The 20,641-nt window shown below is 42.5% G+C and overlaps 1 protein-coding gene across 3 annotated transcripts in view; it reads left to right on the top strand.

Moving 5' to 3' along the window:
* PSMB7 (proteasome 20S subunit beta 7) overlaps nucleotides 1-20,641 on the top strand; it is a 63,427-nt gene that overhangs the window by 9,028 nt on the left and 33,758 nt on the right. For all 3 annotated transcript variants that reach the window (XM_002820196.6, XM_063714427.1, XM_054520583.2), the window contains one exon: nucleotides 2,440-2,555. In XM_002820196.6, coding sequence (XP_002820242.1) covers nucleotides 2,440-2,555 — 116 coding nt within the window. The remainder of the gene's footprint in view (nucleotides 1-2,439; nucleotides 2,556-20,641) is intronic.

Genomic DNA, 20,641 nt, shown 5'->3' with positions numbered 1-20,641 from the left:
ATCCTTGTGCATTCATTTCTGTATATTTGTCTGTTTATATCCTTAGAATAGAGTCCTGGTAATAGAATTTGTGGATCAATAAATTCTTAAAATTTTAATGACTTCAATAATTTGCCAAAACATCTTGATTATTTTAAAGGCATCTAACAGTTTATATTTTAGCTCAGAAGGCAAGTAGCTGATTATTATTAACTTTATTTAAACACCCTATTCAGTAGACAGTTGGCATAGTGGAATAGGCACTGGACTAGTTGAGGGTGGTGGGACTGGTGATTATGGCTTCTCTTCCTGGAGCCCTTGGCCCTAGTCTGACCCTGCTGCTAGCTCACACGTGTGGCCTTGGACCAGTTTCTTCCCTTGTCTGGGGCTCTATTCTCTTTTTAGGCTACTTCTAAAATCTTTTCCTAGGAAGTTCTTGAAGTTTTTACTTATAAATGGAAGGTTCTTTTTGAAATAACAATTTGGTAATCAAGGAACAGGGCAAGTATTGGACCACTGTTCTGTTTACTTAGAGCACTTCTGGATGTGTGGCTATGTCTCAGACAGTCTAAAGTTATGACTTTGGTTCTCATGTTAATTTGTTTGTATTTTAATAATTACATCGTTTGGCAAATTCAGTATGTGTCAGTTTTGTTTTCCTTCCCAAAGAGCTAAAGGCTCACAGTGGAGAACTTTAAATCCAGCATGTTTATCTAGCACAGCTAGATAAATTGAGAGCAATTTATGTTGACGAATATAGATCTAATTCTTTTGATTTTTTAAATTAATTAATTTATTTTTATTTTTTATTTTATTATTATACTTTAAGTTTTAGGGTACATGTGCACAATGTGCAGGTTAGTTACATATGTATACATGTGCCATGCTGGTGCTGCACCCTTTTTTTTATTTTTTGGGACTAAGTCTCACTCTGTCGCCCAGGCTGGAGTGCAGTGATGCGACCTCGGCTCACTGCAACCTCGGCCACCCAGGTTCAAGCGATTCTCATGCCTCAGCCTCCCACGTTAGGAGTAACATTAGCCTCCTAATGGTAAAAAGCTGTACCAAATACAGGGAAAGGAATCCATAGAAATGGAAAAAAAGGGTCCAAAGGAACAAATATGTGCACAATTAAGTGGAGATGGGGTAGGTGGAAAATGTATTCCTGTGATGTTCCTGAGGAAGTGTAAGTTTATCCTGTGTGTAGTAGCAGTGGTTTCTTAGGCTATCGTGGAGTTATTTTAATATTCACTTTCCTGAATGATGAAATACTTTTTTTTTGATACGAGTTCATATATGTAATTAAAATATGGGTTAATTCAAAGGCAGAGGTGTTTTGACATGAGCCATTTTTCTGTTTGGGCTGTGGTAAGGTTGATACTTTTTTTTTTTTTTTGAGACAACTCTTGCTCTGTCCTGGCTGGAGTGCAGTGGCGTGTACATGGCTCACTGCAACCTCTGCCTCCCGGGCTCAAGGGATCCTCTCACCTTAGCCTCCCAAGTATCTGGGACTACAGGTACATGCCACCACGCCTTGCTAATTTTTTGTATTTTTTTGTAGACAGGGTCTTGCCATATTGCCCAGGCTGGTCTTGAACTCCTGGACTCAAGTGATTCGCCCACCTCGGCCTCCTAAAGTGCTGGGATTATAGGTGTGAGCCACCATGCCTGGCCTTTGTGGCCAGGTTGATAATTTGAACAGTGGAACAGCTGAGCTTAGCACCTCGTCATTGTTAACTGTGGAGGTAGCTTATGTGCTGATCACAGAGAGGTGTGATGGGAAAAGTGCTGATAATCTTTGGAGTCAGTCCAATTTGGTTCTGAGACCGGGCAAGTTCTTAATGTCTCTGTGTTGGTTTTCTCTTTTCTAAAATAGGAATGATAATGTTGTCTTTTAAAGGGGACTGTGGGCTAGGTGTGGTGGCTCACACCTGTAATCCCAGCACTTTGGGAGGCCAAGGTGGGAGGATTGCTTGAGTCCAGGAGTTTGAGACCAACCTGGGCAATTTGGCGAGACCCCATCTCTCCAAAAAAATACAAAAATTAGCCAGGTGTGGTGGTGCACACCTGTAGTCCCAGCTACTCAGGAGGCTGAGGTGGGAGGATCGCTTGAGCCTGGGGAGGTTGAGGCTGCAGTGAGCCATGATAATACCACTGTACTCCAGCCTGGGTGACACAGTGAGACCCTGTCTCAAAAAAATAATAATAATGGGGTCTGTGAGGCTGAGCTGAAATGAGGTGTGTAGAGTGCCTCACATAATTTATAGTTTATACTGGTTGATAGTAGATGTTCATCTAATGTTCCCTTCCCTTTTTTGTTCCCATCAAAACAATAACCCCTTAATGAAACAGTCTTAAGGAAAACTTTTTGTTATCTGACTTCTCATGCAACTTTTGGCTAAGTTACAGTGATGCTTTGTGGACTCATGTTTTTTTTCTTATGCATACTCTGATCACCAGGTATCAAGGTTACATTGGTGCAGCCCTAGTTTTAGGGGGAGTAGATGTTACTGGACCTCACCTCTACAGCATCTATCCTCACGGATCAACTGATAAGTTGCCTTATGTCACCATGGGTGAGTGTAACGTTTTCCTGATGTTTCAGAGTACTCTTACTTACCAAGATGGTATCTTGAAGAGCTGGTCTGTTTTCTCTTAGAAGAGGAGGTGCAATACAATGCTTTGATTCATTCAGCAAATGTATACTGAGTTCCTGCTACAGATTAGGCCGTGTTCTAGGTGCTTGCTATACAGCAGTCAACACAATTCTGATAGTGATTCCTGCTCTCAAGGATTTTGTATTTTAGTGAGGGTAAATAGACAATAAACAACTGTGAGAAGTATATTTATAATACACAGGTATTATAAATTAATACACAGGTATTATAAATATACTTACATATAAATGTAATACACAGGTTGTATAACATTTTTTATACAATATATTTTTTATAGTCTGAAATCTGAAAAGCTCCAAAATCCTAAAGTTTTTGAGTGCTAACATGATACTCATTGTAACATTTTTATTTTTATTATTTTTTCTTTTTTGAGATGGAGTTTTGCTCTGTAGCCCAGGCTGGAGTGCAGTGGCATGATCTTGGCTCACTGCAACCTCTGCTTCCCGGGTTCAAGTGATTCTTCTGCCTCAGCCTCCCAAGTAGCTGGAATGATAGGCGCGCGCCACCATGCCCGGCTAATTTTTTGTAGTTTTAGTAGAGATGGGGTTTCACCATGTTGGCCAGGCTGGTGTCAAACTCCTGACCTCAAGTAATCTGCCCACCTTGGCCTCCCAAAATGCTTGGATGGATTATAGGTATGAGCCACTCTGCCCAGCCTCATTGGAGCATTTTTGATTCTGGATTTTTGGATTAGGGATGCTGAATTGGGTGAGTATAATGTAGATATTCCAAAACCTGAAATCTGAAACACTTCTGGTCCCTGGCATTTTGGATAAGGGCTACTCAGCCTGTATTAGAAAGTGATACTAAGAAAAAAAGTAATACAGATGGTATTGTACTATAGTTACACAAGATATTATCTTTGAGAGAAACTGAGTCAAGTTCATATGGAAATGCTCTATTTTTTACATCTGCATATGAATTTGCAATGATCGTAAAACAAAAAATTAAATTCACACATGATAAGGGGACTTGGGAGTTGTGGGCAGGGGCTGGGGTGGAGGCAGATGGCAGTGTTAAATAGAAAGATCAGGGCCAGGCACGGTGGCTCATGCCTGTAATCCAGTGCTTTAGGAGCCTGAGGTGGGAGGGTTGCTTGAGGCCAGGGGTAAGACCAGCCTAGGCAACATAGCAAGACCCGGTCTGTGCCATATATATATATAAGCTGAGTGTGGTGGTGTGTGCCTGTAGTTCCAGTTGCTCGGGAGCCTGAGGCAGAAGGATTGTATGAGCCCAGGAGTTTGAGGTTGCAGTGAGCTGTGATCAAGCCGTTGTACTACATCCTGGGCAACAGAGCGAGACCCTGTCTGTTTAAAAAAAAAAAAAAAAAAAAAGTCAGGACAGGTCTTATGGAGAAGGTGAGATTTGAGTAGAATTCTAGAGTAGAAGCCTCACATTGAAACTTGGCGGGTACATTTTGACCTAGAGGAGTGATTGTGGTCCTTCTTTACTACTTAATCTCTGAGGGATTGGGGTATTTGATTTCTGTCTGAACCTCAATTTCCTTACCTGTGAAGTGGTATCGGTAATACCTACCACACCAAGTTGTAATGGTTGGAAATAACGTATATAAAGCATGTGCTCCAATGCCTGGCCTATAAATAGTAGTTATTTTTTTGCCCCCCTCTCTTCCTCATTTGCTAACCAACTTTTTGCATTTATGTTTTAGCTCTAGCTGCTAGATTAGGAGATTTTTTTGGCAGGTTCTCACTCTGCTGCACAGGCTGGAGTACAGTGGTGCAATCACAGCTCACTGCCACCTCCACTTCCACGGGCTCAGGTGATCCACCCACCTCAGCCTCCTGAGTAGCTGTGACTACAGCCGTATTCTGCCACACCCATCTAATTTTTGTATTTTTTGTAGAGAAGGGATTTTGCCATGCTGCCCAGGTTGGTCTCGAACTCCTGGGCTCAGGTGATCTGCCTGCTCCAGCCTCCCAAAGTGCTGGGATTACAGGCGGCTGATAATTTTTTTTTTTTTTAATGACTGCAAAAAATAGTGATAAAATTATATTTAGAAGAATTGGGATTTTCAAGTTCTAACATTTACGTTATTGCTTCTGGGTCAAATTGCATAGGTCCAGAAATTTGAACAGGTTGTGTGTATCGTGTAGCTGGTGTTTTTCCAGCTGTCATTTACCTCTTAATATTTTCTGTCTTGGTGTCTTGGCTCCACATCTAGGAAAACTGCTGCCTTGAGTAGTTTGGAAATTGCCAGTTTGAGACTTTGCTATGCCATTGTGTTGTTACCTAGCCTGTTACGAGGTTTTTATATAACAGATGTTCACTGTTTGTTGGGGAGAATGATTTACCCCCAGATACCATACGGATGAATCTTTGCAGTTATCCTAAAATGAAGATACTTATGGTAATTTTAGAATTGTTCTGAATTGCTTTATTCAAAGGTATTAGGTATCTCCATCAAAGTATTGCTTTTATTTCTCCCCATCTGATACCTTTAAATGGTGGTAAAGGTGGAATAACCTTTTCTATTAGGTAGTTTTATTTTTTCTTTTTTTTACTTAAATTTCAGACTTACAGAAAAGTAACAGTAATGTTCAACAAACACTGATCTGTCCTTTACTCAGATGTGTCAGTTGTTAGCATTTTGACACATTTGTTCTGCCTCTCACACACACATTGTTATTACTATCATTGTTTCGTGTGTGTGGGGAACCATTTGAGGGTAAATAGCAGGCACCACAACCTTTCACCTCTGAATCCTTCAAGATGTTCTCTTCTGTCACCTTGATAAAGTCATCAAATTTAAGAAGTTTGACATTGATACAAAGCAGCTTCATTTGTAAAATGGGAAAATTGGTTTCTCTTGCCTGTGAACTGTGGTAATTTGTGTCATGAGCATAAAGCTGAGTTAGGAAAAGTTGTTGAAAGTGAGTAGGTAAACAGCTTTGTGTCTGCCCATTTCACTTCTGCCGCCCCACTTTGTGCTTTTTCCTGGCCAAGAGTGACCTCCTGTTTGTCCAAGTCTCACTTGAGTTCCGGGTGATGGGTTCACAGCTCTTGAGTTTATAGGAGAATTCTATTTAGAAACCACTGACTCCACACAGACTAGTTTTGCTGCCCTAAAATGCCAGATTAAGGAGAATGAGACATCAGTAACATCTGATTTTAATACCCAAGTAAATTGTTACTTTGAGGTCTTGTTTGTTCCTCCACTCATTTATCAGCTCTTTTTTTTTTTTTTTTTGAGACTAAGTCTTGCACTGTCATCCTGGTCTGGTGTGCAGTGGCGTAATCTCTGCTCGCTGCAACCTCTGCCTCCCGGGTTCAAGTGATTCTCTTGCCTCAGCCTCCCGTGTAGCTGGGACTATAGGCACGCACCACCATGCCCAGCTAATTTTTGTATTTTTAGTAGAGGGGATTTCACTGTGTTGGCCAGGCTGATATGGAACTCCTGACCTCATGATCTGCTGGCCTCTGCCTCCCAAAGTGCTAGGATTACAGGTGTGAGCCACTGCACCCGGCCTCATCAGCTCTTTAGTGAGTGCCTTCTGTGTAAAGGCACTATAGCAGGCAGCACAGATAGAAGTGAATATCAGGGTGTTTGTCCTCAGATACTCAGTCTAATGGGGGAGACAGATGTACACACTGATGAGGGCGGGGGGGGGACCCAAGGGAGAAAGGATCACTTCCAAGCTGGGGTAATTCAGGAAGAACTTCACTTGAGCCGAGTCTTAGAAGTAGGATTGGATCTCTTCATTCATTGTCCGATGTGTATTTAGCATCACTAGTGCGGAGCACTTTGCTAGGAGCTGGGAAGATTAGTGGTCAACACAGCGCCTGCCTCAGAGCCTGTAGTCTTGTGAGGGAAACAGGTATTAGACAGGTAAATTCACATGAACCTAGAAGAATGCATTGTGATAAGTGCCCCAGAGGAAAAGAACAGTCATTAGAGAGGATAATAGGAAGGAGTGTGTGGCTGGTGGGTGCTTGGGAAGTCCTTTCTGAGCAAGTGACATTCAAGCATTTTCTAATGAACATAATTTATTAACATGACAGAACATTCAAGTGGGACAAAGAACTATAAGAAAAGTCTCCTTCACATCCCTCCAGAGTAACCACTGTTAAGAATTGTTTATATTTTTTTCCAGAAAATGTGTTACCATACACTTTCACGTATCTCCTTCTCTGTCATCAAGTTACCCCTTTAAAAAACACAAATGAGCTCATGCTATACATAATATTCTTCCCTTACTATTAACTTGTTTTGAAGAAGTGTTTGTATCAGCTTACGTGGGCCTATAGAATTTCTGTAATAACAGCAGGCTGTACAGAATTGCATTATGTGGCTACACCATGCTTGCTGACCCATTCTTCTTCTGATGAATATCTTGTTTTTCATATTTTGGTAACAAATGTGTCTTGGTCTACTTGTATAAATACGTACTTCATTTAGATAAATTCTTAGCAGTGGAATTTCTGGATTAAGGTGTACACGTTTCGGCCAGAATTCTCTGTTGCAAGCAGTTGAGTAACTGGATGATTTAAGGAAAAGAGGGATTTTGAGAAAAGTATAGCAGGTGGCTCACAACGTAGTTGGGAGGGCAAGAACTGGGTTTGGGGCCAAGAACAGTGTCTCAGTCTATGCTGCAGGCACAGCCGGTGCCGGACCCTGGCTGTCGCAGAACTGAGCCTTCCTGCCATCCCTTCCACCACCAGAGAGTTCCTCATGGGGAAGGTGGGTGCTTCTGATTGGTGAAGCTCAGCCTCAGCTCAGATGGCAGTGGAATTCTCTGGACAGAGGCAGGAAATACAGCTGCTGGGCAGCCCAGAAAAGGGACAGTGCATTTTACCTTTTGAGAGCTATTGCCAAATTGCTGTCCAAAAAGCTGGCACGAGTTTATACTCCCACTAGAGAATACAAGGACGCTTGTCTCCCACCACCTCACGGATGCTGAGTATTTTTGCCAGTCTGATGGGTGAAAGTGGGAAGAAAGAACACTTAAATGCCTGAGGGATGAGTAGGAATTTGCTGTGCACCCCTTACCCCCGAGGGATAGACCTCAGGCCTGTGGTGCACAAGGGCTCCGTTTGGTTAAGCACTGAAAGGCCAGAGTTTGCTGCATGGGTGCGGCAGGAGCAGTGAGTGGGGGTGGGGCAAGGGACCCATGCAGGGGGTGCAGCAGAAGCAAAGATGGGGAGGGTGGAAGAGGGATGGATGTTGGGAGTTTGGAGCAGAGGCAAGGCTGGAAAGCAGGCCTCGGGGGTCCAGACGCTGCAGGCAGAGCTGTTTTGATTTTGTCCTGGAGGTCTCCTGCTCTTTCAAGCCAGGGAAGGAAAGGGTTAGGTTCGCTTGTTAGAAGAAGCAGCTGACAGCTGTGGGGAGCACTGGCCTGAGAGGCCTGGGGCAGGGAGGGAGCTTGCATCCTGGCCAGAAATGTTGAGGGTGAGGATGAATCCAGTGGTGGTGGCGGTAGGGATGGCCACTGTCATTACAGAGACCTCTCAGACAGCAGCTAACCCCTGGGCCACATCCTGGGTTTCTGTCACCATTCTCTCCTGACGTTCCTCAGCGCTAGCTCCTTGCTGGCTCTTGGCTGCAGTGTTGCAGTCACGCCTTCATTTGGGGCCATCTCCCTTTTCAGTTGGGCTCTAGGCCCTTTTTCTCATCTCATTTCCTGTTCTTCCTTCCCTTGTGCCCTGGGCTTCTGTGGCAGCAGTCCCCTCGCCCTCCTCTGAAGAGAGCCTAACACCCGTTGCTGCCTCCTTTCAGAAACACGTTTTCTGCCTGGAGTGTTCCTCCTCCTCATCCTGAGTGTGGCCCAGAAGCCATTCCCTCCTGGCTGCCCCTGGCGGAGTTAGCAAGTCCCTCCCAGGAGTGAAGCAGGATCCCAGGACTCCCCCCTTGGCCCCACTTTGCTTCCCCTAGGCATTGTCCCTCCTGCCCCTGCACAATTCTAGACCTCTGAGAGCAGCTTCTGTGCCTCACTCTCAGGGTTCTCACGGAGCACTGTGCATCTCAATGAATATTTGATGGTGAATTAATTTTCTGATTCTCCAACTTGTTTGTGCTAAAGAATGTCTGAAACTTAGTGTTAGAAACCTTAGCCGCTGTTCATTGTTTGTGAACTAGCAGTTTGCAGTACCCCTGGAATGCAGTTGGTTTAGATTGTGTTCCATTCGTGTGGTCCCAGTTTAGCTATAAGTGTTGTAAATGTGACAAGTCCTTTTACTTTTTTTTTTTGGTTAAAGCTTAGTATTATTTTGAATTTAAAGCATATTTATGGGAATGTCTCTGTGCCAGAGTCTGCTGGGTGCTGGCACATTATTTTCAGTTAAAATTCAGTGTAAGGGATGCTATTATTGCTATTTTACTGACGAGAAACCTGAAGGTTAGAGAGATTTAGCAACTTACCTAGTGTCACTCAGCCCCATAAGTGACAAAGCTGGGATTTGAACCCTTGTCTTCCATCTGTGGCAAGCCCCAGTACAACACAGCTGCTGTGATTTTATCATCCTACAGATGTGATTTCACTTAGCTATTAAGCCTTGCTTCTGAATACTAAAAATATTTATACAGATTCCCGAAGGGCACTTATTTGTTTTTGTATTTTTGACTGTTCTCTGCATAGGTTCTCTGTCCTGCATGTTGAAAACAGTATTTACTGAAACAGCCTTATTGCAGCAAAGGAAATTAAACTATATATATGCATATATATCTCCACAATTTTACTACCCAAAAACAACGTGATTTTTCCTTTTTGTTTCTTTCCAATCCAAGTCCATTGTGAAGAGGAGCTCTTCACAGAGAATGTAAGATCACGGTTTTGTACTGGCCTGGGCTTTGTGTCTGTGACTCTCTCAGCTTCTTTCAGCCGCTGTTCCGTGGTCGTAGCTGTGCAGGGCTGGCTTTCTTCCTGAGTTTGATTTTTGTTGTTGTTTTGTCTCTTCTTTTTTCTTTCCCTTCCCTTCCTTTCTTTCACCCCTCCCCTCCCTGCCGCCTTTACCCTTTCCTTTCCTTTTGAGGGAGTGAGGAGTTGGGTATTGAGAGAGAACTCAGAATTGCCAAAATTTGGTGGTGTTTTTTTTTTTTTTTTTTTTTGAGATGGAGTCTTGCTCTGTTGCCCAGGCTGGAGTTCAGTGGCTCGATTTCGGCTCACTGCAACCTCCACCTCCTGGGTTCAAGTGATCCTGCCTCCGCCTCCCGAGTAGCTTGGATTACAGGCGTGTGCCTATAATTAGCCACACCCTGCTAATTTTTGTATTTTTAGTAGAGACAGGGTTTCACCGTGTTGGCCAGGCTGGTCTTGAACTCCTGACCTCAAGTGATCCACCCGCCTCAGCCTCCCAAAGTGCTGGGATTACAGGCATGAGCCACTGTGCCTGGCTGGATTTTGTTTTAATTCATGCTTATTATTTTGAGTGAGGTACAAACCAAACCTCACACTCCAGATAAAATAGAAGGTCCTCCTAAATGAAATGCCTCCATGGAACATTAGCATTCACTGTGGAATCAAGGCTTTCTGTAATTGCAGCTTAAGTGAGAAAATGAATATTTCATCTGAATTCTCATGTTTTAGTTAGATTGTGAGTTTTTTATTATGAAGAATAAAAGCAAAACTTTGTAATTAATCTTTTTTTTTCTTTTTTTCTGAGTGATTTGACAGTAAGAGCTGGAAGCTATAAATTAACCGGAAGACAAGGGTGTCTAAATTTTGTCTACCCATGGGCCTGTATTGGCTACTAGCCAGGCGCCTGAAGGCTGCTCTTAATTTACATTGAATAGAAGACACCTGTCTTGTCTTGCGCAACTTTAACTTGCGGCACAGCTTGATCTGCATTGAGCGTTGGGTCCAGGAGCCTTGTCTCTGAGGACTGGCCTTCCTGAGAGTTTACTTGGGAGACTAATATAACCGACTCCTGGTGGTGTGGCCCCTAGACAGCTTCTGCCCTAAAACCTTCTTTGTGAATATCACATTGACCATAATGAGAGCAGCGTTCATCTGGCTATAGCACCTACACCTGTTGTGGGATGCTTCACTGATACAATCTTTGCACCACTGTGAGGTGGGTGCCATCATCCCTGTCTTGAAGATGAGAAAACTGAGGCTCAGAGAGGTTACTTGTACCACAAGTAAGGAAGTATGTGAGTGGGAATGGGAACCTCAGTCTCTGACTTTTTCCTGTTGGTACATGGCATGTGGCTTATTCTCCCAAAAGAAAAAGGATCCCTTTGGTTTCATTTACTTCTTTTTTAAGAGAGTAATTTGTAAGAGGCTACTGGTGATCGATTCATTTGATTGTTAAAAGCTAGGCAAGATTTTTTGACTTTATTAAGAAAGGGAAAGCATTTTAGTTATGTTCTTATAGACATAATGTGGGTTCTTTTAATTCTCAGATTAATTAGCTTATTCTTTGAACTTGCCAGCTTTTCTTTATTAGGCAAGCTGAAGTAGTGTCAGAAGAAGCTTGGGGACCATCTTTTGCTATTAGCTTGGCAGTGTTCCTTGTGGCAGCATTGGCAAGGTATATAAAATTTTTGTTTTTGCCTGCTTATCCACATAGAGAATTAACATGAATAAAATTTCAAGCATGACATTCCTGAAAATGAGGTCCTTGGACAATTTAGGAATACTAACTTAAGGAATAAACATTGGTATGCACCATTAGGGAGGACTTGGGGTCACTGCCAGGGCCATCCAGGTAAAATTCTCTCTCCAGATAAACTGGTTATACAGTTTCCTAATTACTGGAATGCACCTACTAAGTCCCAGTTTACAGGGCCCCCAAGCAGTGAGGAAGATGTGGGACAGAGTAGTAAGCATGCTGGATGTCTCACCTTGTGGGCAGAAGAATCTTACAATTAAGTGAGAACTTAGGAACATGGATAGGGAGTTCAGATTTGCCATCATTACGCTAAAGTACAGCCTTTTCTGTATTTTTACACTAAAGTACAACCTTTTCTATATTTTTATGCTAAAGTACAACCTTTTCTGTATTTTTATACTCAAGTACAACCTTTGTATAGATATTTTGATATCTCCACATGACTTGATTTTGAAAGTTATCCTGCACTGGATCAAATTAGTGCACTTTAAGAGGCAAATGTTTCTTCTGTATTCTTTTTCAACTGTTAAATTGGGTGCGAATTTAGCATCATGTTTACTTCATAAAAACCTCAGAGGGCATGTATATATGGACTTCATAGCCGTGTGTTGCTGGAAATTCTTCTGCCTGCTCTGGGGTCAGCCATGTGGTTGACTGTGTATAAGAGGCTTTAGAAGCATGTGTCTCCATTGGAACTGGATTTCCCCTGTGTCCCTGCTCTCTGTGGGCCAGGGGCTGGGCAAGGGAGGAGCTGTGCTGGTGTAGGAGACCCTATTCCAGCAGGAGCTTTGTCCACATAGCCAGTGACTGCCTGGAGCGGGCTTTTCTGTAAACCCCTGAACAAAGTATCACTTAGGATTCTAGAAAAAGAGGTGGAAGCCCTCGCTTTGGTCCCAGCTCTGCTTGACCAGAGCCTAGTCACCTAACCTCTGGAACTTCATAACCCCTGTTTCTAAAATGAAGCTACTTTTTTTGACTTGGGAAGGTCACAGGGTTATTGGGGTGCTGAAGTGTCGCGTTTTATGTGTGCACACTCTGTACATCACTGTGTGCTTTTTATGTGGATATGTTACTTTTGGCCATTTTTTGAGGCAGTGTGGCTGCATGAAAACGGGTTTTTGAAGTCAAATAGAGTTCTGATATTTTAAAAAATATTAATTAACTTATTTGTTTTTATTTTTTAGGGGCAGGGTCTTGCTCTGTCGCCAGGCTGAAATGCAGTGGTGTGATTATAGCTCACTGTACCCTCAAACTCCTGAGCTCAAGTGATCCTCCTACCTCTGCCTCCCAAGTAGTTGGGACTATGGGCGCACCACCACTGATTTTTTTTTAAAATTTCTTTCTTTTTTTGGTAGAGACGGGGTCTCACTGTGTTTTTCAGGCTGGTCTGGAACTTCTGGTCTTAAGTGATCCTCCTGCGTTGGCCTCCCAGAGTGCGGGGATTATAGGCATGAGCCACTATGCTTAGCCTGGGTTCAGATCTTAAGTCCAACATTCATTTAGCTGTTTGACTGTGAACATTGATTTCTTCTGTAATACTTACTTCATGTGTGAGCATGAAGTGAGATACCAAACATAAAAGTCTTTTGTATGTAGCATGTAGTAGATGTTTGGTGCATAGTATTTTGATAGTCTTAGTGTCAATACATTTTTCTGTGTGTAGCTCTCTGTGTCAGGATTTCTCTGGCACTTTTTCCTGCTTTGATTAATGTAAGATGCATTTTAGAAGATTTAAAATGTGCATTGAATGGATTTTATATCTTAAAATTATGTTGCAGTGGAGTGTCAGGAATAAAACAACTGGGAACCAAAAGCCCGTGAAAGTTGAATGAATGCATCTTGTTTTTTGGTTGCTGCAAAGGTGGTACTAAGCCAATAGATGGTGCAGTGATATCAGGAAATGAGAAAATATTTACTTCTAAAATTCATATTGTTACAGGAAATGTAATATAGTCAGCCCTTGCCAGTTCTTAATTTATTCTAATTAGATTGGATTTTGTTCTTGATTCTGTGTAAAAAAAATTAAACACCTTTTATAGACGAAATGGTGAGGTATTGAATTAATGTATGGGTGCTCTTCTTCCTTTTTTCCCTGCTCTGACATTTTACCACAAAGTCTCCTGATTTGAATTGTCCTTAGCCTACAACCAAGTAAAAGCCCTTGCCAGAGCACTTTTCAGAACAGTTAAAGGAAATGCTCAGTTTAAAGTTCTTTGCTTTAAACCCCACTGAGAGAGAGTGAGGTTAACTAGCTCATCTTTATCTGCTCTTGTTTCAGAATTGGACCAGAGTCGCGCCTGCTAAAGGAAAGTGCCTTTATATGCTTATGACCTAGTGCTTGATGCTTTTACTTCCTCATTGGTCAGACTACGTGGAAAGTCATCTTAGGCATCAGAAGGCTTCTCACTGTGTAGTTCACAGAATGAGGGATTTGCTGTTAACCGGATCTGGGTTCATGTACCCATGCTGCCATTCCTGGCTGCATGACTTTGGGTAGCCTCCTTCCTTTCTGTGAATTTTAGCTGCTTCCATCCATACAATGAAAATAATACCGTCTAGTCCATCAATTAAAGTGGAATGCCCTGAAGTTTGGGAAGTTATTTTGAAATATGGACCTGAGTAAAGGGGACCTTTAAGAGACTTGCCAGCTGCCACTGCCCTGCATTCCTGCGGCAGCAGGGCAGGGTGTATGCCTTGCACTCAGCTTCGGTTTCCCTGTGTGGCCTCATGGTGCAGGGGACTGATTAAGATAGGTGCATTTTAGAGTCATTTTCGTCCTCCATTTTGTCCTGTAAACAGGGGTAGGTGACACCTATGTTTTAAGGAAAAAATGTTCTTTCTCCATATCTTGTGACATTTCATTAAAATGCATTAATGAAATAAAACCTTTCACATTTTAGGCCCTGATGCCCTGATTGTTAGTCTTTTCTGAAGAATAAGTGTTTATAACCTGTCAGGTCAATGAGATGTTGCAGTTGCAATTATAAGAAAAATCCCTGTTCCCTTCAAGTGGTGGTTTAAATTATTAGGGTAAAATTTAACTCCTCTTTGACTATATTACATTTAGAAAAGGAACTCAGTTTTTTGAGGAATTAGTTTTTGACTGAAATTGTTGGATGCTTACAAATATTTTTAGCAAATTAAATGGAATACTTTTTAAAATTCATTGGGAATAAAAGGTAGACTTTGACATTGAGGTACATTTGCTGATGAAAAGGAAGCATTCTTCTCCCTCATGAGGGGTTTAAATGTAATACTCAGTGCTTACTCAGGAGTGAAAACGTCAAATTAAACTGTTTATGCTGACAAAGGACAAATCTGGATTTCAGCAAGCGATGCAAGATTGTCTGATTGCTTGGCTTGCCTCGCCAGGAAGCTTTTGGCCAGGACTTATAATGAAATGCATGCATACAATTAAACCATTTAAAGCCTGCGTCTGTTTTACCGAGCAGTGAGAGGTGCTCCACTGCTCTCTAGTGGCTGGATATGGTCCCCTGGCGCCCGCCTTGTTTTATATTCATCAATCAGCTCTGCACACATTGGCATTGTTGGCCTCCAGAGCAAGCACCAGTACCAGGAGATGAGGCCTTGGAGGCAGGAATGGAGTGAAAAATGATCCCAGTTTGTGGGTCTGTGGAAAGCACCAAATTTTACCCAGGATGAGTGGCCAGTTGACTAACAATGAGCAAGTAAGTGTGAGTAAGCGCTCTGTCAGGGAGAGCTGACACTGATGGATTAGAAAGTCCTGTGTGTGACTCTGTTATCGCCGCATACATCTTACACCTTGGCAGGCCACGGTGGCAAACAGGTCCTTGGCTGCATAAAATGGACCGCTTTTTAGCAGAAGGAGCAGCTTTTTTTCCTGAGACGATCTGGTTAAATTGATTTGGGGAAAAGCAGTAGAAATCCATTTCCTGCTGCCTCTCATAACTTCATGACTTTGAGAAAGAAATTCTGAAGACCTCTGTTTCCATGAAAGCTGCCAACCCTGGGACTTGCTGAGAGTGATTGTATAAAATAGCTGCCTGGAGGGCCAGGACCTTGTCGGAGAGGAATTTCATCAGCCAGCTTTTCTTGAACTTTTAGTGTCCCCAGCATTTTGCTTTACACGGGCCACCCTTTGAGGAAGGTGCCTCCTCTCCCCTGCCCCTTGTGCGGGGAAGGAACCTAGTTCGGTAGGGCTGCTGGGCCGCTCGGTTTCCGGTCGCAGCATTCACGTTGTGCTTGATGCAGTTGCTTGTGCCTCCTGGAGCAACTTTGGCAGCTTTGCAGAGCTCGGGGTGATGTGCCCAGCTAGGGAGCGCCAGGGCTGGGCCACCTCTTGTGCCTTTTGGTGTTCCCAGAGCCTGCTGCTGCTGCGTGGGCACCTGGGAATGGATTGTTTGAAGAAAGAGTGGGAAGTTGCCCTTCTGAAGGGTGCATGAGCTTGAGAACCCATGCTTCAGAATAGGACCTAGGTTTAAATCTTGGCTCTGCTTCTCATTGATTCTTGCCATGGGCAAACTATTTGGAACCAGTTGAGTCTCAATTTCCTTGTCTGTAAAAGGGGCAAATACTCCCAGTACTTGAGTTCAGGGTCCAGGACCTAAGACCCTTAACGAATGTTTTCCCCTTCCCCAGTTTGAGAGTTAGTGAGCACCTTATTAGAAAAAGCAAATTTCTACCTTTCAGGTCCTTCCTAGCTTTTGACTTAGAAGCAGCAGATTTTAGGAAATTATTTCAGTCTTTTACTGTTTCTTTAGCATATCTAATAACATAGATTATAGAATTGCTAAGTTTGTTGAGTATTTTAGTGAACTCTGACATAGAAAAATAACACGTTTAAATGTACAGAACAAGTAAAAGCAATATCTAGATTGTAAAATTTCAGATTTCATCCAGAATTGGATTGTTCTCTCAGAAAAAGTGAGTTTCAAAGTGAATTACTAATCCTGGTAAGCTAAGATCGAAACACCTTCAGAGATTTTAGAAAATGGAGACTAATTTTAGTTTTTTTTTTTTTTTTTGAATGAGGCTGTTTTAAAATAAATGCTGTTATAACAGATACTTGAGGGGCATTGCTAAACAGTGAATGGCATATGTTTAATCATTTAAAACATTTAACTAAATTCCAGTCTCATTTGAATTTCCAAGCAAAACAACACAAATTAACTATATCCAGATGTGTGTGGTAATCGTTGAGCTGAAATCTAAAGAAAAAGCAAGTTTGAAAGCATGCTTTTTTGGGGTGGGGAGCTAAGAAAAGATAGCTCCATCTCCCAGGCTTACTTGCTAATCTTGATTTCAAGCATTTGGCTTTGCTATTTAAGAGGCAAACGTGGTGGAATGGAAAGAACATCACACACTTTAAATTCAGAAAGATCTGGCTTCAGAATCCCAGATTTGCTTATCACTGGCTGTGTGATCTGGGCACGTTCCTTATCTCTGAGCTTTATTCTTCTTTTGTAAAATGGGACTACTACTACTTGCCATGCCTGAAGAGCAAACAAAACTGATGTGACTGTGCTGTGAAAGTTCTTAAGTACCGTGTGCATCTGTTGTAGTTTGTTCAGTGCTGTGTTTGCCAAGAGTACACTTCTGGATAAGTGGGGTCTAGCCCCATGCTGAAACGCTCAGAGGACTTCATTATTAAGATGACTGTATCTCTAAGACAGTCCTAAGGAAGCCCTCCTAAGGACGGTGGGCAGGAGAGACATGGTGTATTTGTTTGTGATGATTGATTGCTGCTGTTCTTTGGGTCTGTTGACTCATGCATGGATTGACCTTTAGGCCCTTGTATACAAATTTAAGGAATAAGCTGCCTGCTGCTGCTGTTATACGGAAAGACTGTGACAGCTAGCAAAGTCTTGGTTTTTTGCTTGTTTTTTCCATCCCCTCACAATGTTGGATTTTCTCCAATTTTTTATACCTTAAAAAATTGCTATTAATGCATGCACTTTGAAGAAAAATTAAAAAATACAAGTAAACAAAAAATAGCACGACCCAGAAATAAGCTTAATATTTTGATTTATGTGCTTCCAGGTTTGTATAATATATGGTGCATAAGTGTGTCTGTTAATTTTGCTTTAGAACATGTTTTTCCCCCACTAAATACTAAGGCATGGATATCTTCCCATTGCCAAAAAAATGTACTTCTACTTCGTCATGTTTAATGTCTGTGTGTATAGTATTTTATTGTTTATTTTCCCTGGCTCCTGATTGTTGAACCTTTACATTTACTTCCAGGTATTTTTTTTCCCCTTTAATCTAAACAGTGATCTTTTAAGATACGTGACTTGGGTACTTGTCCATGTGTTTCTTTAGAATAAGTCCCTAAGAGATTTGCTGGTTTGGTGGGTATGTATAGCTGTATGATTTCCAATTGATGTTTCTACATTGCCCATTAGAAGAGTTCTATCCATTTCTGCTTCTCCAAGTGTGTCAGAGTACCCATTTGATCACACCTTTGTCAGCACTATTATTCTTTTTAATCTTTGCTAATTTAAAAGGCAAAAGGTAGTTATTTTACTTGAATTCATATTTCTTTGATTGCTAGTGAACTTGATCAGTATTGCTTAATGTATATAGGCCTCTGCCTTTTCTCTTTTGTAAACTACTGTCTTCTCCATTGGAGTCTTGATGTATTTATCTGTGAGCTCTTTTTAGTTATTAATGTTCTGCATGTTGCATGTATTTTTCGGAGTTTTAGGGCTTTTATTTTACATTCTTAGAGGAGCTAGTAATTTTGTTTATAAGCCAGTGGGCCTGCTATTATAAGATGTTTCATTTTAACAAACTGGCTGGAGGTGTGGTCCTTGTGGAACTGGTGCTTGGGACCCATTCTCCCGGGGCGTAGCAGATGCAGGTGACAAGAGGGTGGGACCCCTTCTCCCGGGGCTCAGCAGATGTGGGTGACAAGAGGGTCTGTGGGTGAGTCCAGCCTTGACAGAGCTGGGAAGGAGGCCAGGTGCTCTTTCCAGGACTCCACAGGGCATCTGTTGCAGGAGGAGCTTTGAATGAGGACCTAACTGGAGCAGCTGTGGAGTGTCTGCAGTGGATGGGGGAGTGCCCTGCAGGTGAAAGGGAAAGAGACATTTGTCCTCCCTGCCTCCCTGTCTCTCCACAGCCCGGCTTCTTGGTGGGTTGGGGTGGCGGCTGTTGAGTAGGATGTGTAGGTGGGATTGCGGGAGGGCAGTGGATGCAGGAGGTTAGTCTGAGGGGACTAGGTAGCCATCATAGTGTCCTCACTTATATTCACTTCTCTAAGTGCTGGTCACTGAATTGCACCTTGTTTTTCTGTTTTAAAGAGCTTTGTTCTGGAAGCAATACTGGGTACTCAGTAACCGTGGGTGTGCTGAAAAGGCAGGCTTGGTGAAGGTTGCTAAGGAGCAGCTTCATGGAAACTACTGATGAGACGGAGAGCGTCAGTAGTATTAATATAATGCAGAAATCCAGGAAAGGCCTTTCACTCCTGTGATATCGCAGTGGTTTGGACTGCACTGGGACATATAATAGGACTTGGTTTTGTGGTTTTTAAGGCCCTTTTTCCTTTTTGAAAATTGGACTGGCTCTACACTTGAGTTTGTCTTATATTCAGCCTAGTATGGTAAACTAGGCGATAAATATTGCTTTACACCTTATCCAGGCATTTACTGCTATCCTCACGCCTTCAGGGGCAGCTCAGAGTTTTTTTTGGCTCCCTCATTTGGGTAGTTGGCCTCACTTTTAGTGCAGCTTAATTCAATGAGTGTCTCTCCTAATGCTGCCATGTGTCAGAGACTGTTGGGGATGGAGGCTGCAGATATGAAAGGATGGACAAGTTGCAGAGATGAGAGTGATAAACCCTGTGGAGGGGGGTGACCAAGGAAGGGTTCTAGGAAGAAGTGATCTCTTAGCTGGAGTTTGAAGGGTGACTGGGAGTTCTGTGGACTGCCATGTGCTCTGTGAGATAGGCTTGAACTGGCATGGGCATTTAGGAAATCATGGGCAGTGTGGTGTTGGTGGAGTATCGGGGTGTGTATGGGGGACGGGAGGGAGCCGAAGGAGGTAGAAACCTGGTCATGGAAGGTCTTGCATGTCCTCTCTCAACCGTATTGTAGCATATGGGACTTTCTGTATGAGAGTGCGACATAGGGTCGCAGCTGAGACAGGAATCCCGCCCCTGTGCTTGTTTCCTGTAGTCCTAGACAAGGAGCTTTCTCACGTTAGTGGGTTGCTATGAGGATGATGAAATGACCTAAAATAGGCCGCATGGCACCTGACGGGTGCTCAGCAGAAGGCCCTTGTTCTTCTCTTTGGCTTCCTTCTCCTCCTGACTGGAGTAAGTTCTCTGAGGCCTCACCCTTGCTCATGGAGCATAGCCTGCATTTGTGGAGGGCACGTCCTCTCTGACATGCCTTTCCTTCACTGGCATACTCGAGTGTACAGCAGAGGCCCAGTCCTGGCCACACTGTCCCCTGGCTTTTCTGTGTATCTGTTCTTTAATGGGAAACCAGACAGTTCTGATATCTAAGATGTCTCTACTTTTGGAATAAAAAATCAGAGCAAATGATCCTTCAAAAGATTTTCGCCTTGGTTTTGTTTATGAAGAGAGTGCCAACTTAGGTAGTTGATGCTGAAATAACAAAATGTCTCAGGGCATTATTAGTGGTTTATAGGGAAAAAAGGATATAATATATTAATGTTTTACAGGTCACATAGTGGCTGTACTGGAATGGCATTTGACTGGTGATTTATTGTATATAGTTTTGGATGTTGGACCAGTATCTAGGAAACTTGAATGAAATGAATTATCTTTAAAGAATACTGGTCTGAGTTTACTATCTTTTTTTTTTTTTTTTTTTTTTTTTAATGGCCAACTTCTTGTTCCTTGTGTCTCCCACTGCATTGCCTTGAAATTATGTTCTCTTGTCACTTCAGGCAATTGCAGTTGTATTTGAAATTCTCACCCCAGTTTTCTAAATGCAGACACACATTCAGAAGTACCTACAAACCTGTTGACAGGTTTTCTATCTCCAAACACTTCTGTGTATTTCTGAAAAGGGGGCGCCAAAGTCCTCCTTTCCTGAAAAGCTAGGAGCAGGAGCTAATTTGCAAGTGATTTAGAAATTATTTTTAATGTTGAATTTCCCTTTCTTTTCAAGTTTATTTTGGGGCCCTCTTGTCTTTGATTTCATGGGAAGCAGAATCAGGTTGGGAAGCTCCTGCTTTTCAGAAAATTTCTCAAGTAAGAGAGAGAGAGAGTGTGTGTGTGTGTGTATATTTTTTGAGGTATAAAAAGGGGAAGCCAGAAATACAGAGTAGTAAAAGCCCCAAGGCCTATGTTTACTTGTCTTATACCTTTCAGCTCTTCAAAACAAAACAACAAAATTGCCTGTCTGATAATGTAGAGAGCCTCCCCACATTGGAGAAACTCTTTTGTTCCAAGAGTCTGTGCG

The sequence above is a fragment of the Pongo abelii genome, chromosome 13, assembly GCF_028885655.2.
Source record: "Pongo abelii isolate AG06213 chromosome 13, NHGRI_mPonAbe1-v2.0_pri, whole genome shotgun sequence".
NCBI classification, from domain to species: domain Eukaryota; kingdom Metazoa; phylum Chordata; class Mammalia; order Primates; family Hominidae; genus Pongo; species Pongo abelii.
Note: the sequence above shows the minus strand (reverse complement) of the source record. Positions and strands in the feature narration are given on the sequence as shown.